The 13,863-nt window shown below is 43.5% G+C and overlaps 1 protein-coding gene across 2 annotated transcripts in view; it reads right to left on the minus strand.

Moving 5' to 3' along the window:
* The window catches only part of RCOR1 (REST corepressor 1), a 146,288-nt gene extending 133,562 nt beyond the window's left edge, over nt 1-12,726 (minus strand). For both annotated transcript variants that reach the window (XM_064292942.1, XM_064292943.1), the window contains exons 1-2: nt 12,435-12,726; nt 12,290-12,349 (exon numbers count right to left, since the gene is read on the minus strand). In XM_064292942.1, the coding sequence (XP_064149012.1) occupies nt 12,290-12,349; nt 12,435-12,711 (337 nt within the window). In that variant the 5' untranslated portion in view covers nt 12,712-12,726. The remainder of the gene's footprint in view (nt 1-12,289; nt 12,350-12,434) is intronic.
* Between the last annotated feature and the right edge of the window lie 1,137 nt (nt 12,727-13,863).

Consider the following 13,863-nt stretch of genomic DNA (forward strand, 5'->3'; position numbering starts at 1 on the left):
TTTCTTCTCTTTTTTTTTGGTAGGGGAGAGAGGATGGGAATAATACGCAAGAAAGGGAAATTCGCCTCAGAATAATACTAACCAGACAGCTACATTTGCTGTTCACAGGGCTTTCAACCAGCTAGTTTGGGTTCAAACCCCAGCTGAGAATTTGTATTTCGATTCAGGCACACTGAATCGAAGCTACAGTTTAAAAAGATCCCCAGGTGATTCCTAAGTATAATAAATTCTGAGCACCACTTCTCTACCAGTGGTTCTCAGAACTGGTCCCTAACCAGCAGCATTAGTATTGCCTGGAAACTTGTTAGAAATGCAAATTCTCAACAGGGGTTCAAACTAGAACCTAGCTGTACAGGTGAAATCAAGGTTTCTAAAAATACTCTCTTAGATATTTTATCATTTCACACTTTATTCAAGACATGGTTCTTAAATTCATTCCACAGCTGAACCTAAAAAACACATATAAGGACTGAGGCAGAAGATATCTAAATGTTATACTCTTTCATCTGTTAAAACTAAAGGGTGGCCTATATAACGCTAGTTGGAAACCTTAAGTTACCCAGACAATCACAAGAAATTACTCCCCCCCACACAAAAAAAATTGTATTCTAAGCTATGACTATTTCAATACACACGCAGAAGCAAAGCAGCTCACTCCAATTTGTTCCCAATTAACCGAGCCAGATACCTCCCATTTCATCTGTGTTTTCACTACTAGTAAAAGGAAACATAACAGACATGAAGCAAATTTCAGCAACCCTAAACATAAAACTCTACTACACTTGGGACCACATGGAAACATCAAGTGATCCAACAAAGCACTGTTTCTATCTAAACGTTTTTCTTTAAAGAGCATTTCTGGCTGACTCTCTCTGAAATACACTAGATTGAAATCTGATTGCATCTCACAATTAATGGCATCTTGGAGTTTTTTTTCTTTCTTAGTGATACATAAAATAGTAATACATCTTACAACTGGTGGCATGCAAGTTACTGGGTTGAACCATAACTCAAAACATCTCTGTGCCTCTGCTGCCTCGTCTGGAAATGAAGATAACAGCTATAACCACCCCATATGATTGTTACCAGGATTAAATGATTTCATAAAGTATTCAAACCAGCCTGGCACACAGTAAGCACTACACTGACCCAGCATTAATAGGTCTTTCCTTTGAGGGTTTTCTGTTACCAACTACAAGTTGTACCTACCCGTCTACACACCATTCCCTTGTAATCAGCAACAAATCCATAAGAGATCATAGCATCTTGACCTTTGTGGGAAACTAACTGACCACTGTAAGAATTAGAGCCATAACTTTAACTTCTAACTGGTGTGCTACTTTAACTACACGCTGAATAAAAATCAAGCCGGAGCTTTTCAAGTCATCTGCACTGTAATTTGGGTCAACCAGTTAACAGCACACCAAAAGGAACTGAATAACATTCATTTGAAATAAAACAAAAAAAAGTCTTAATTCTCAATGACATTCATCTTGGAAACCAGGCATCCTGGTGACAATTATTACAGGGGCAGTCCTTGAGCAGAGTCTCCGGTCAAGTAGATATATTTTTATTTCTTCTTATCAAAGTTACTCTATCCTCCCAAATACTGGAGAGAACAAAAACTCTATACACGCAACTTTAACAAAGGGTCAGTATCCAAATATATATACACACACACACACACATATATATATATATACACAAAGCAGTAAGGAAAAGACAAAATCCTATAGAAAAGCAGCGAAAGATAGAAGCAATTCACAGAGGAAAACACAAAGGGCCAAAAAGTACAGGAAAAGGAAAACATAACTAACGTGACTTGTAATTAGAAAAATGGCAGTGTAAACCACAAAACAAATAGCATTTCACCACCGGGCAAAATTTAACAAATCTAACCCCATGGTAAAGATGGGGCAGAAAAAAGGAACTTGTGCCTCGTTAGTGGGAATGTACCTGTCCAGAAAGCATTTCGGCAAGCTGAAAACGAGCACATACTGCTGTTGGTGTTATCATTGTTGTCTGCCATCCAGTCAGTTCCGACTCATAGCAAACCTATGTGCGGCACAACAAAACACTGCCCGGTCCTGCACCGTCCTCACAACCATTACTATGTTTGAGCCCACTGCTGCAGCCACTGTGTCAAACCATCTCATTGAGGGTTTTCCTGTTTTTACTTTACCAAGCATGATGCCCTCCTCCAGGGACTGTACCCTCCTGATAACACAGCCAAAGTATGTGAGACGAAGTCTTGCCATCCTTGCTTTCAAGGAGGATTCCGGCCGTACTTCTTCCAAAACATATTTGTTCGTTCTTCTGACAGTCCACGATATATTCAATATTCTTTGCCAACACCATAATTCAAACACATCAATTCTTCTTCAGTCTTCCTTACTCACAGTCCAGCTTTCACATGCATATGAAGCTACTGACGATACCATGGTTTGGGTCAGGTGCACCTCAGTCCTCTAAGGGACATTTTTGCTTTTCAACACTTGAAAGAGATCTTTTGCAGCAGATCTGCCCAATGCAATACATCGTTTGATTTCTTGACTGCTGCTTCCGTGGCCTTTGATTGGGCATCCAAGCAAAATTAAATCCTTAACAACATTTTCTCCACTTATCATGATACTGCTTACTGGTCCAGATGTGATGATATTTTTCTTTATGTTGACTGTAATCCATACTGAAGGCTGTAGTCTTTGATCTTCATCAGTTAAGTGCTTCAAGTACTTTTCGTTTTCAGCAAACAAGGTTCTGTTATCTGCATATCGCAGATTTTTAATGAGTCTTCCTCCAAACCTAATGCTGCATTCTTCTTCATATAGTTCCACTTCTCGGATTATCTGCTCAGCATACAGGCTGTGTAAGTATGATGAAAGCATACAACCCTGATGCACACCTTTCCTGATTTTATGCCATGCAGTATACCCTTTTCCTGTTCAAAAGACTGCCTCCTGGTCTACGTACAGGTTCCTCAGGAGCACAATTAAGTGGTTTGGAATTCCCATTCTTCGAAATGTTATCGGATCCACACAGTCAAATGCCTCTGCACAGTCAATAAAACCCAGGTAAACTTTCTGATATTCTCCACTTTCAGCCAAGATCCATCTGACATCAGCAATGATATCCCTTATTCTACATCCTCTTCTGGATCGGGCTTGAATTTCTAGCAGTTCCCTGTCGATGTACCGCTGTAACCATTTTTTTAATTATCTTCAGTAAAACTTAACTTGCATGTGATATTAACGATATCGTTCGATAATTTCTGCATCCTGTTGGGTCATCTTTCTTTGGAATGGGCACAAATATGGATCTCTTCCAGTCGGTTGGCCAGGTAGCTGTCTTCCAAATTTCTTGGCATAGACAAATGAGCGCTTCAAACGTTTCGTCCATTTGTTGAACCATCTCAATTGGTATTCTGTCAATTCCTGGAGCCCTGTTTTTTGCCAGTGCCTTCAGGGCAACTTGGACTTCTTCCTTCAGTGCCATCAGTTCTTGATCATATGCTACCTCCTGAAATGGATGAACATCAATTCTTTTTGGTACAGTGACTCTGTGTATTCCTTCTGTCTTCTTTTGATGCTTCCTACATCGTTCAACATTTCGCCCATAGAATCCTTCAATGTTGCAACTCGAGGCTTGAATTTTTTCTTCAGTTCTTTCAGCTTGAGAAGTGCTGAACATGTTCTTCCCTTTTGGTTTTCTAACTCCAGGTCTTTGCGTATTTCCTTTGTCTTCTTGAGCCACCCTTTGAAATCTTCTGTTCAGCTCTTTTACTTCATCATTTCTTCCATTCGCTTTAGCTACTCTACATTCAACAGCAAGTTTCAGAGGCTCTTGTGACATTTGCTTTGGTCTTTTTTTTCTTTCCTGTCTCTTTAGTGACTTTTTGCTTTCTTCATGTATGATATCTTTGATGTCATCCCATAACCCAAGTGGTCCTCAATCATTAGTGTTCAATACATGAAATCTATTCTTGAGATGGTCTCTAAATTCAGGTGGGATATACTCAAGGTTGTACTTTGGCTCTTGTGGACTTGTGTTCATTTCCTTCAGCTTCAATTTGAACCTGCATATGAACAACTGATGGTCTGTTCCACAGTTGGCCCCTGGCCTTGTTCTAACTGATGATATTGAGCATCCCTGTAGACTCTTGCCACAGATTTACTTGATTTGATTCCTATGTATTCCATCCAGCGATGTATATTATCTATTGCCATCATTTGTTATTGAAAGAAGGTATTTGCAATGAATAAGTCGTTGGTCTTACAAAATTCTATCATGCCATCTCCGGCATTATTTCTAACACCAAAGCAGTATTTTCCACCTACTGATCTTTTTTTGCTTTCAAGTTTCACATTCCAATCACCAGTAATTATCAATGCATCTTGACTGCACATTTAATCAATTTCAGACTGCCCAAGTTGGTAAAAAACTCTTCAACGTCTGCATCTTTGGCATTAGTGGTTGGTGCATAAATCTGAAAAATGGTTTTATTAACTGGTCTTTCTAGTAGGCGTATGGATATTATCCTATCACTGACAGTGTTGTACTTCAGGATAGATCTTGAAATGTTCTTTTTGACGATGAATGTGATGCCATTCCACTTCATCATTCCGGTATAGTAGACCATACAACTACCCGATTCAAATGGCCATCAGCTCACTAATGCCTAGGATATTGAGCTTTATGCATACCATTTCATTTTTGACGACTTCCAATTTTCCTGGATTTTTACTTCATACATTCCACATTCCAATTATTAATGGATGTTTGCAGCTGTTTCCTCTCATTTTGAGTTGTGCCACATCAGCAAATGAAGATTCCGAAAGCTTGACTCCATCCACATTATTACGGTCAACTCCAGTTTGAGGAGGCAGCTCTTCCCCAGTCGTATTTTGTGTCTTCTAACCTGAGGGGTTCATCTTCTGGTACTTTATCAGACAATATTCCGCTGCTATTAATAAGGTTTCCACTGGCCAATATTTTTAGAAGTAGATCACCAGGCCCTTTTCTCCCTAGTCTCTCTTAGTCTGAAAGCTCCAATGAATCCTGTCTACCATGGGTGACCCTGCTAGTTTTTAAAATACCAGTGGCATAGCTTCCAGCATCACAGCAACATGCAAACCACCACAGTGCAATAAACTGCATATCCTACACCACATCTATTCAGCTTATGCCCCAGAGAAACCTTTGCATGTGTGTACAGTGATAACGCTTACAGTACTCTTATAATAAGAAAATATAAATACTCCCACCAAGCCTTTGTAAGAGAATGGATGAACTAGGGCTTATTCATACAGAGGACTACTTCACAGAGATTACTATGATTTAACAACATCTACATGTATGTACTTCCAACATTTTAAGTGAACAGAACAAGATACAAGAGGAAATGTACAACCTGATTTCATTTACATGAAGATTTTGATAACAATAAAATATACTGTTTATTGTACATAGGTATGTATTCAAGTACAAAGAGAATGCATGGGAATCGTGACCACCTGGTGAGTGTGCCACTCAGGTTTCCCTTCAAGAGAACAGGCTGTGAGGAATGTAGTTACAGCTGACAGCCCCCAACTGCCCAGCACCCTCAGGATCCCCTGCAGGATTCCGACCAAGGCCAGGTAGGCTGTCCCCAGGTTGCTCCCAGCCTACAGCTGAACAAAGCAGGTGTGCTAGAGCCCAGCCACTCCTGCCCAATGGGCTCCCTAACAATCTCTGCTGTGACTGGGATGTTCTTGGAGCTGTACCGGAGTCTGAGCTTGTTCTATCCAATCATTCCTCCTTCCCTCTCTTCTTTCATAGGGGTCAAACCTGCATCAAGGGCTGAAAGCTCTTGCAGTCTAAACCTCCTTTCTCTTCGCTTTATCCTTCACAGGCATTCACCCAGAGAATCTCTTACACATCCAGTAATTCTGTCTTGGCATCTGCTTCTCGGAGGATGGGTTCTATCACAAAAATTATAGAAATCAACTTCACATAGTAAGGAGAGATTAGCCCTGAACTGTACCTGAAGCAAATATAGCCTAATACTAACACCATTTAATCACAGTGTTAGGTACATAAGTGTATGCATTATTTTCTGCTCTGTCTGAAATGTTTCTTAATTTTTTAATAACATTGTCTTTTTAATTCTATACTACTCTATGATCACTTGCCAAAAGGCATTTAAATTATACTCAATAACTATCTCATCATTTCAATTTTTTTTAAAGTTTAATCCTTAGCTCTGGTTCTAAAATTAAGAACACATATCACTGTTCCCAACTACTGCACCGAATAACAAGGCTCTATAACACCCAGAAGTATAAAAGTTCAAAGTTTGGCCTCATATGGACTCAAGTAAACAGGCTACCTTGAGACACTTTTAATGACAAAGTAATGCAAGACAAACTCAAGTCACTTTATCTTTCCAGGCCTTACTTTCATAATCTAGAAAACAGAAAGGCTGGATTAGATGGGCACTAATTAGACGAACTTTACTCTCTGATGACCCTGAAGTACAGGAAATCCAGAAACTTCAAAGAATTATGTCCACTGTGCAATTCTTACTAAGATCAACATCTTTAAAGAGTTCAATTAATTGGGGGAAAACAGAAGTTTTAAAGCTTACTACTAACATTTCATTTAAGTGACAATTTAAAGTTATTTTAAAATATGTTAGCAAAACATTTTTGGCCACCTTAAGCCAACTTTAAAATATTTCATTTTAGGAAGTCAACAGGAACCATAAATCCCAACCAGAAATTGGGTATATGCACTAATAAAATTTCCGGAACACACAACGGAAGAAACTGCTTATATCAAGACTATATCCCTATCATTTCTAGGGTCAAAAGCATTTTCCGCATTGCTATTTAAAGCTACAGGAATTAATCCAGTCCTAATCACCAAATGCTACAGAGATTCTCTCACTCAGAAAGTGATTTCAAGTTTTGAATATAAATACTAACTGAGCGCATGTTGTCGTTAGGTGCTGCAGAGTCCATTTCTGACTCACAGCAACCCCCGCGTGACAGAGTAGAACTGCCCCATAGGGTTTTCTAGGCTGTTATCTTTACAGGAGCAGACTGCCAGGCCTTTCTTCTGAGGAGCCACTGCGTCAGTTCAAACCGCCAACCTTTTGGTTAGCAGCCAAGAGCTTAACCATTGTGCCACCAGGGCTCCTACTTAACATGTACTCCTTAGCAGATACCATCTGTCTTCCATTAGGGTAAGGGGACAAAAAAAAAGCCTCATTTCTTATTTTTACAATATGCATGGAGCCTCAGAAAAAAATCAGTACTAAACTATAAACTAAACTCCAAGACTCTATATAATGAGGAAAGTAAAAAATATTAAAAGTTTGCCAAACTGGGAGAAATAGTCACCTGGACAGAACTTTGATGTTTGATCTCCAAAGACTATGACGATTTTTTTCAACCAAATTGCACCAGTGAACTTCATAATGCCAAGGAAAATGACCTTCTAAGAGGAAGCCTAAATTTCTTTAGTACAAATGACCTTTAACGCTGCTTTTAAAACAACTCTGCCCTAGTCAGCCTCAAGCAGCCTAATTTGTGAATCCTGGTCATCATGCATGGAAGCATGTAATGTGGCAGAACCCCTCTTCGAAAGCATTAACTCTCAGGGACAAGAACTTGAAAGGTTAGAGAGAAAACTCCAAAACTCAGAACCTGGTTAATGTGTACTTCCTCCAGCCCAGGCCTGAATTCAAGGTTTCTTTTTTGCACTATCTAGAAAAGGTTTGAAAAACAAATTTGATTTTTAACAAGTTTACCTATCCTCTCTAGACCTCACTGTTCTCTCTTCTGCTATACAGAATGTTTGAGACTAGTCCTCTCTCTTCCAGAAAAGAGTACGTGCAGCAGGTGTGTTTAACCTAAAAGCAATCATCTTCAAATATCTCAGTGCATGATTTTCACCCAAATCAATGGCTTCATTACAATCTAATCTTACCTGTGAAGTAAAGCAAGCAATGCAGGCACCACTACCTGGCAACCAAAGTTATATAAACAATAATTATAATAAGGACAGCAGTAAAATGTTCAACTTAGCATTCACGGTGTGCCAGGCACTGTGCTAAGCATTTTACTCATTAGCTCAGTTAGTTCCTTCTCTTGAGGAAGACGGTCTATTATCCTCACTTTACAGACAAAGGCAAAAGTGAAGTAACTAGACCAGGGTCAGAACATACTAGGCAAGAGGCACTGCTAGGTTTGCACCCAGGTTTGACAGACTCTCACAGACCAAGTTCTCAAGTCTCCTTTATGTTGCTGCCAAAAGGAATATGAGTTTTAAAAAGACATTATTCTTTAACTGACATGATCATAGACTATTAATGACGACAAAAACCCCTGATTCATGATTGAGGAAATAGAGGCCCCTGAAGATAAAATAACCAGTTCCACTTTATACCACCTTCTCAGTCACAGCAACAAGATATTCAATTTCCTGACAATCAACCTTGGTGTCTCTCTACCACACTAATTAATGAAGCTGAACGCTCACAGGATGTATTATTACCTGCTAAAACCCTGACCTCTCATCTGGGTGAACACAGCGTTAAAGTCTGTTTAAATCACTAAGCATTCACCATGGCTTACGAATTTTAGGTTATCTATAAAAATTGCTTTCTACAATGAAACCAAAGAGGACGATGGATCCAAAGAGAAACACAGAACTACCAATGAAAACAAACGAAAATAGGTCAAGATACTTTGTTCAGTAAAACTATCTATTTCATATTCCACGTAAGGCTAATTACTAATACAAGTCAACTCTGAAGTGACAGTTAAGGCAATGACAACCACAAATTTTCAAATCTGATTAAGTATAATCAGATTCAATGTTCAAAATAAAGGTTGCTTTTTTAAAAAATCATTACCTCAAAAAAAATTCACCATTAACAATTTCCTAAACCTATGGACAACTGATTTTCGACAAGGGTGCTAAGTCCATCCAATTGGGAAGGAACAGTCTCTTCAACAAATGGTGCTGGCAAAACTGGATCTCCACATGCAAGAAACACAAAGCAGGACGCATACCTCACACCATACACAAAAAGTAATTCAGAATGTACTAAGTGCCTAAATGTTAAAGCCAAAACCACAAAGTTCTCGCAGGAAAACAATTTTCTCTTCTGTAAGAATCCTAATTTTATTAGCAAACTAAAAACCAACTAGGAATAAAAGCTGACTTGCTAACATGCTTTAGAAAAAAAAGAACTTGAGCTAATCTTCCCATCGTGGTGCCCCTACAGCTAGAAAACAGTAAAGGGTAAGAGTACCAAATAAATAACAAAAGAAATAGGTTACAGATTCTTCCTTTGTACACTTACGGGTGAGATTACGGGAATATTCACTTTCTTGTATAGAAAAACACTAATCAAAATAGATTAGGCTTTGCTGGTGGAGGAAAGAACTAACCAGAGGCAGGCCAGAGTAAGCACTCCTCCCTCTTACCTTATTCTCTCTTGTCATCACTAAATTCTAAAAGAAACCAGTGACAACAGAAATCCTATGCCACAGAGCATGAAAAGACAGTCTGCACACCACACTGAGAACAAAGCCTAAGTGAAAGGCGTAGTGCTGTACTCTGGCCTTTGTTTTTAACTCTAAATAATAAGACTTTCTCCTTCATTGTGAACCTAACTGGTACTTTCATTACTACGTTATGCCATACACCACTAACGTAGCATTGTCTACGAGCTGAATCAGCATTTGAGGACTACAGTGCTCCACCTACTTCATTCACTGTTTCTACGGGATGACAGAACAGAATCTTCCTCCAACCATATAGTGTCAGGTGGTTCTTGCCCCAACCATCAGTTCTTAAAGCTAAATAGGGTCAAGTTGAGATACTGTCGTTAAGCAAAAATCGGACTTAAAAAATTGAGTATCACTTTCTTCCATTCAAACATCTTTACCAGAGAGAGTTTAAAAACAAGATGAGAAAAAAAATAGCTTTCTGATGAGTTTTGCATCCACCTGGCTGTTCAAATTCTGTCCAAAACTCAGGCATTAACAATCACATCCTTGATTTCATGTTATTCCTTACTTGTACGCATGGCAAAAACCTGTCTTAAGTCTAAAGCCCTAAAATAAATTCTTTGCCATGAAACAAACATGGTATACCATTTCTATCCCAAAATGAAAGTCTTTCCTTCCCTTATAAGTCAAATGAGAACACACCTAAAAATTACTAGGAAATAGTAAAGTCTCACAACTTTCAATCATCTCTAAGAATATATGCCAGCTGCTCAGACTGGCAAAACAGGGTTGAAATTAACTTCACACCACTTAAGATTCCTTTCCAGGTTAAAACAAACACAAAGTAAGAAATATGGAAATGTTAATACCAAAGATTCAAGCAACTGGCAGTTAAGACTATGCACCAGAACATCTACAATGTTTTATTTTTTAGAACAGCAGGTCTCTATCAAGTTTATGCTTGTCCATGTTCCATCAAAAAGTGCAAGGGCAGTTCAAAACATGGTCCTACTACATTCGCTGTTTCAAAGAAGAGTACAATTCCAAAGAAGTCGGCCTCACCCCTAACAACACAGAGATAAACACCAATACTTAAAAGAATGTTAAAAATCTAATTTCCATGGCTGACATCAAATAAGCCCTTTTCCTCAGTCACATCCAACATATTTAAGTAAAAGCTTTCAAAATTAATATAACCGAAATGTACCAAAAATCAACCGAAATTACTAAAATGTTTGTGGTAGTTGATTTTTAAAAACAGTATGTGTGGGAAACGGTGACAAGTTTTATATTCTGCGTATTAAATCAAAGATGGACTTGACCTACAAAAAGAAGATAGGGTCAACCGAAAAGTAACCAAAAACAGCATGCTTCCCCTGGTGGCCAACCAAGGAATGGAGGAACCACGCATAGAAGAGAAAAAGCCTGCCCTCCTAGTCCTTTGCTGTCACTACCAAAAAAGGAAGATGTGGGGGAAGGGGAAACTATCAAGAGTAACGTGGGTTTAAAAGCGATACAAATCTAGGTGTCGAAAGATACATTTTTAGGAGATTTAAATCAACAGACCAAAATTTAGAAAGCCAATCTGGGAAAAGTCATTTATTTCCAGAGTGCTCAACAGCTCACCCAGACATCCCCGTGTATTTTCACTTCCATGAACACCCAGAGTTTAGTACCTTAACAACAGCTTAAAAGGGATCACACCTTTTTCAAGGACTAGATTCTTGCAATTTTCTGCAATCTTGTTTCCAAGGAGAAGCATTTTTACCTTTCTACATTACACATTTCAAATAAACTACTGATGGAGCCAGTGTTGAGAATCTCCAGTTCTAAAGCCCTCCAACCAGGAGGACTGTTAACTCCAGCTCCACAAGATTCCCTTTTGAATTTCATTTCTGAAATAAAACCCACTTCCTTTCAAACATTTTCTGTACCAACAACCTTTGGAGACAGTCTCATACAGAGCCGGGCTAGAATCTCACAGCATTAAAATCCGACGAATTCCTTTGTCTGATGAGATTTTTTTTTTTTTTCTTGTACCACTTTAAATTTGCTTGCACACAGAATAACACGGAGGGGAGTGGATGTTCTATTCCAGGGTGTAGGGATGCCTTGTAGGTGGAAATCATTTGTGGGGCTAAAGCTTCTGATGGCTCTATTCTTTCACAAGCCCTCCCTTCAGAAAAAGGAAAGACACATACACAAATAGGTCCTAAAATCGAACTGCCACTCGCGAGCCTCTCTTCCCCGGGCAGGCGTTCTCTGGAAACACACTTCTTCTATTAACGGGTTTTTTTTTTTTGGGGGGCGGCGGGGGGGTCGCCCTTAGGATGAGAGGGGGAGTCAGGAGCAAGCAAGCGCCCAGGGACTGCCAGGAGGAAAAGCGTGGGGGGCAACATTTGGGAAGGCGAGGAGGGGGCTCCCAGGCGACGCGATGGCTCTCCCAGGCGCCGGGGGCTCGCAGGCAGGACTCCAACTCTCCGTCACCGCCGCCGCGACCCCTCCGTGGGCCGGGGCGCAGCTCACCTGGCCGGACCCTCGGTCCCCCAGGCCAGGTGTGGTCGTCCCCGGGGCCGCCTGCTGCACCCCTGCGGGGGCGCGCTGGGCCCCCCACGTTTGCAGCACCGTTCGTGTCTGTGTTCCTCCTCGCCCTGACCCTGCTGTTCCCCCCGCGGACGGCAGGGCGGACACACACACACACACACACACACACACACAAAAAGAAAGTTGCCGGCCGGCTCTGCAGCCCTCGGGGTCTCGGCGCGGCCCCGGCCCGGGGCGCTACTCACCGGGGTCGAAGTCGGGCACCGCCGCCTGGTACTGGGGGCCGACCCTCATGCCGCCGCCACCTGCGGGGGAAGCAGAGCAGCCGGTCAGCGGGCGAGGAGGCGGCCGCGGCGGGGAGGGGGCCCGGCGGGGCGGGCAGCCACCTACCGTGCTCCTCGTCGCTCGACGAGCCCGAGCTGCCTTCCTCCCAGGAGTTGCTGCTGCTGTTGCCATTGGGCGCCGCCGCCGCCAAACTTTTATTCTGGCCGTTATTGGGGGCGGCCGAGGCGGCGGCGGCGGCGGCCGAGGCTGGGCTGGCTGAGGCGGCCGAGGCGGCGGCGGCCGAGGCTGAGGCAGCCGAGGCGGCGGCGGCGGAGGCGGCCGCGTTGTTCCTCCCTCTCCGCTTCCCTGAGACCTCGGGGCCCTTCTCCACCATGGCCGGCATCGGCGGGACCCGCGGCTCCTGAGGAGGGGGCGCCGCTCGGGGGGAGGGGGCGCGGGAGGGCCGGCCGGCCGGGCGGGCGGGCGGGCGGGCGGGGCTGGAGCCCGCGGACTCGAGTGAGGGCCGGGGACGGCCCTGGCGGGCGGAGCGCCGAGCCGCTTCAAGCCCCCCGCGCCGCGCCGAGCGCAACTTTCGCTCTCAGCGCCTCCCGCACTTCACGGCTCTAACTACTCCGGGAGCAGCGAGCGGGGAGGGGGGCGGGGCCTGGCGAGCAGGGGAAGCCGCGCGCAGCCGAACCCGACGCCGGGGGCTCCGCCCCCCTCGCGTTCCCATTGGCTCTCCTGGGACATGGCCGGCAGGCGGCAGTGTGGTTGGCTTTCGGCTCCCGTCCGTCTAGAGGGCGGGGACGCGGGGAGGGGGAGACTCCGGGCTTCCGTTGGTCAGGTTCGGTTGACGCGTATCGCCCGCTGTACGTGGTTTGAGGTTTGCAATCTCTCTACGCCCCATGATCCATCTCTCTAGGCAATAGCGAGGAGTTAGCTGCCCTCTCCGCCTCCTCCCCTCTGCGGAGGCCCCCGGCTTCCCACCTGTACGTGCACCCGCGGCCTCTGCCCCCACATTGCAAAGGGCCCCACTGAGAGTCCCATCTGCTCTAAAAAGTAAAATACTCCCGACGCGAGAGCAGAAATGGAACACAAGGTCGGGACTATTTTTCCCCTCTCGCGGAGGACTACATTCCACAGTTTGAATGGGATCTATACAAAGAGGGGAAACTAATTGGAAGAAACTAATTGCACCCCCACCTTTCCCGAGGGGCCCGGGGCTGTACCCAGGGCCGGGGAGCCGTGGTGCAAGGGAACAGTGTTCCCAAATGGTAGTTTCCCCTGGAGAGAAAGGGAGCAGTTTGGGAGCTCGGGGTTGTGGTGCTCTTGGCTAATTGGATCGGGGGAGGTTAGAAGTCGCGGGGTCGCCCGAGTGGCCGGCTCGTCGCTGCTGCGGGGGCCTGCGGGGAGGGGCTCCCAGCGGCTCGGGGGCCCTACCAGGACGCCGTGTCCGGGACAGCGGGGACGACTCGAGCCATCCTTAGAGACAAATGAAAGGGGCCAAATTGTCGGGGGGGGGGCACTTATAGAAATGGGAGGAGGACTTACAGAA

This window comes from Loxodonta africana, chromosome 10, assembly GCF_030014295.1.
Source record: "Loxodonta africana isolate mLoxAfr1 chromosome 10, mLoxAfr1.hap2, whole genome shotgun sequence".
Classification (NCBI taxonomy): Eukaryota; Metazoa; Chordata; class Mammalia; order Proboscidea; family Elephantidae; genus Loxodonta; species Loxodonta africana.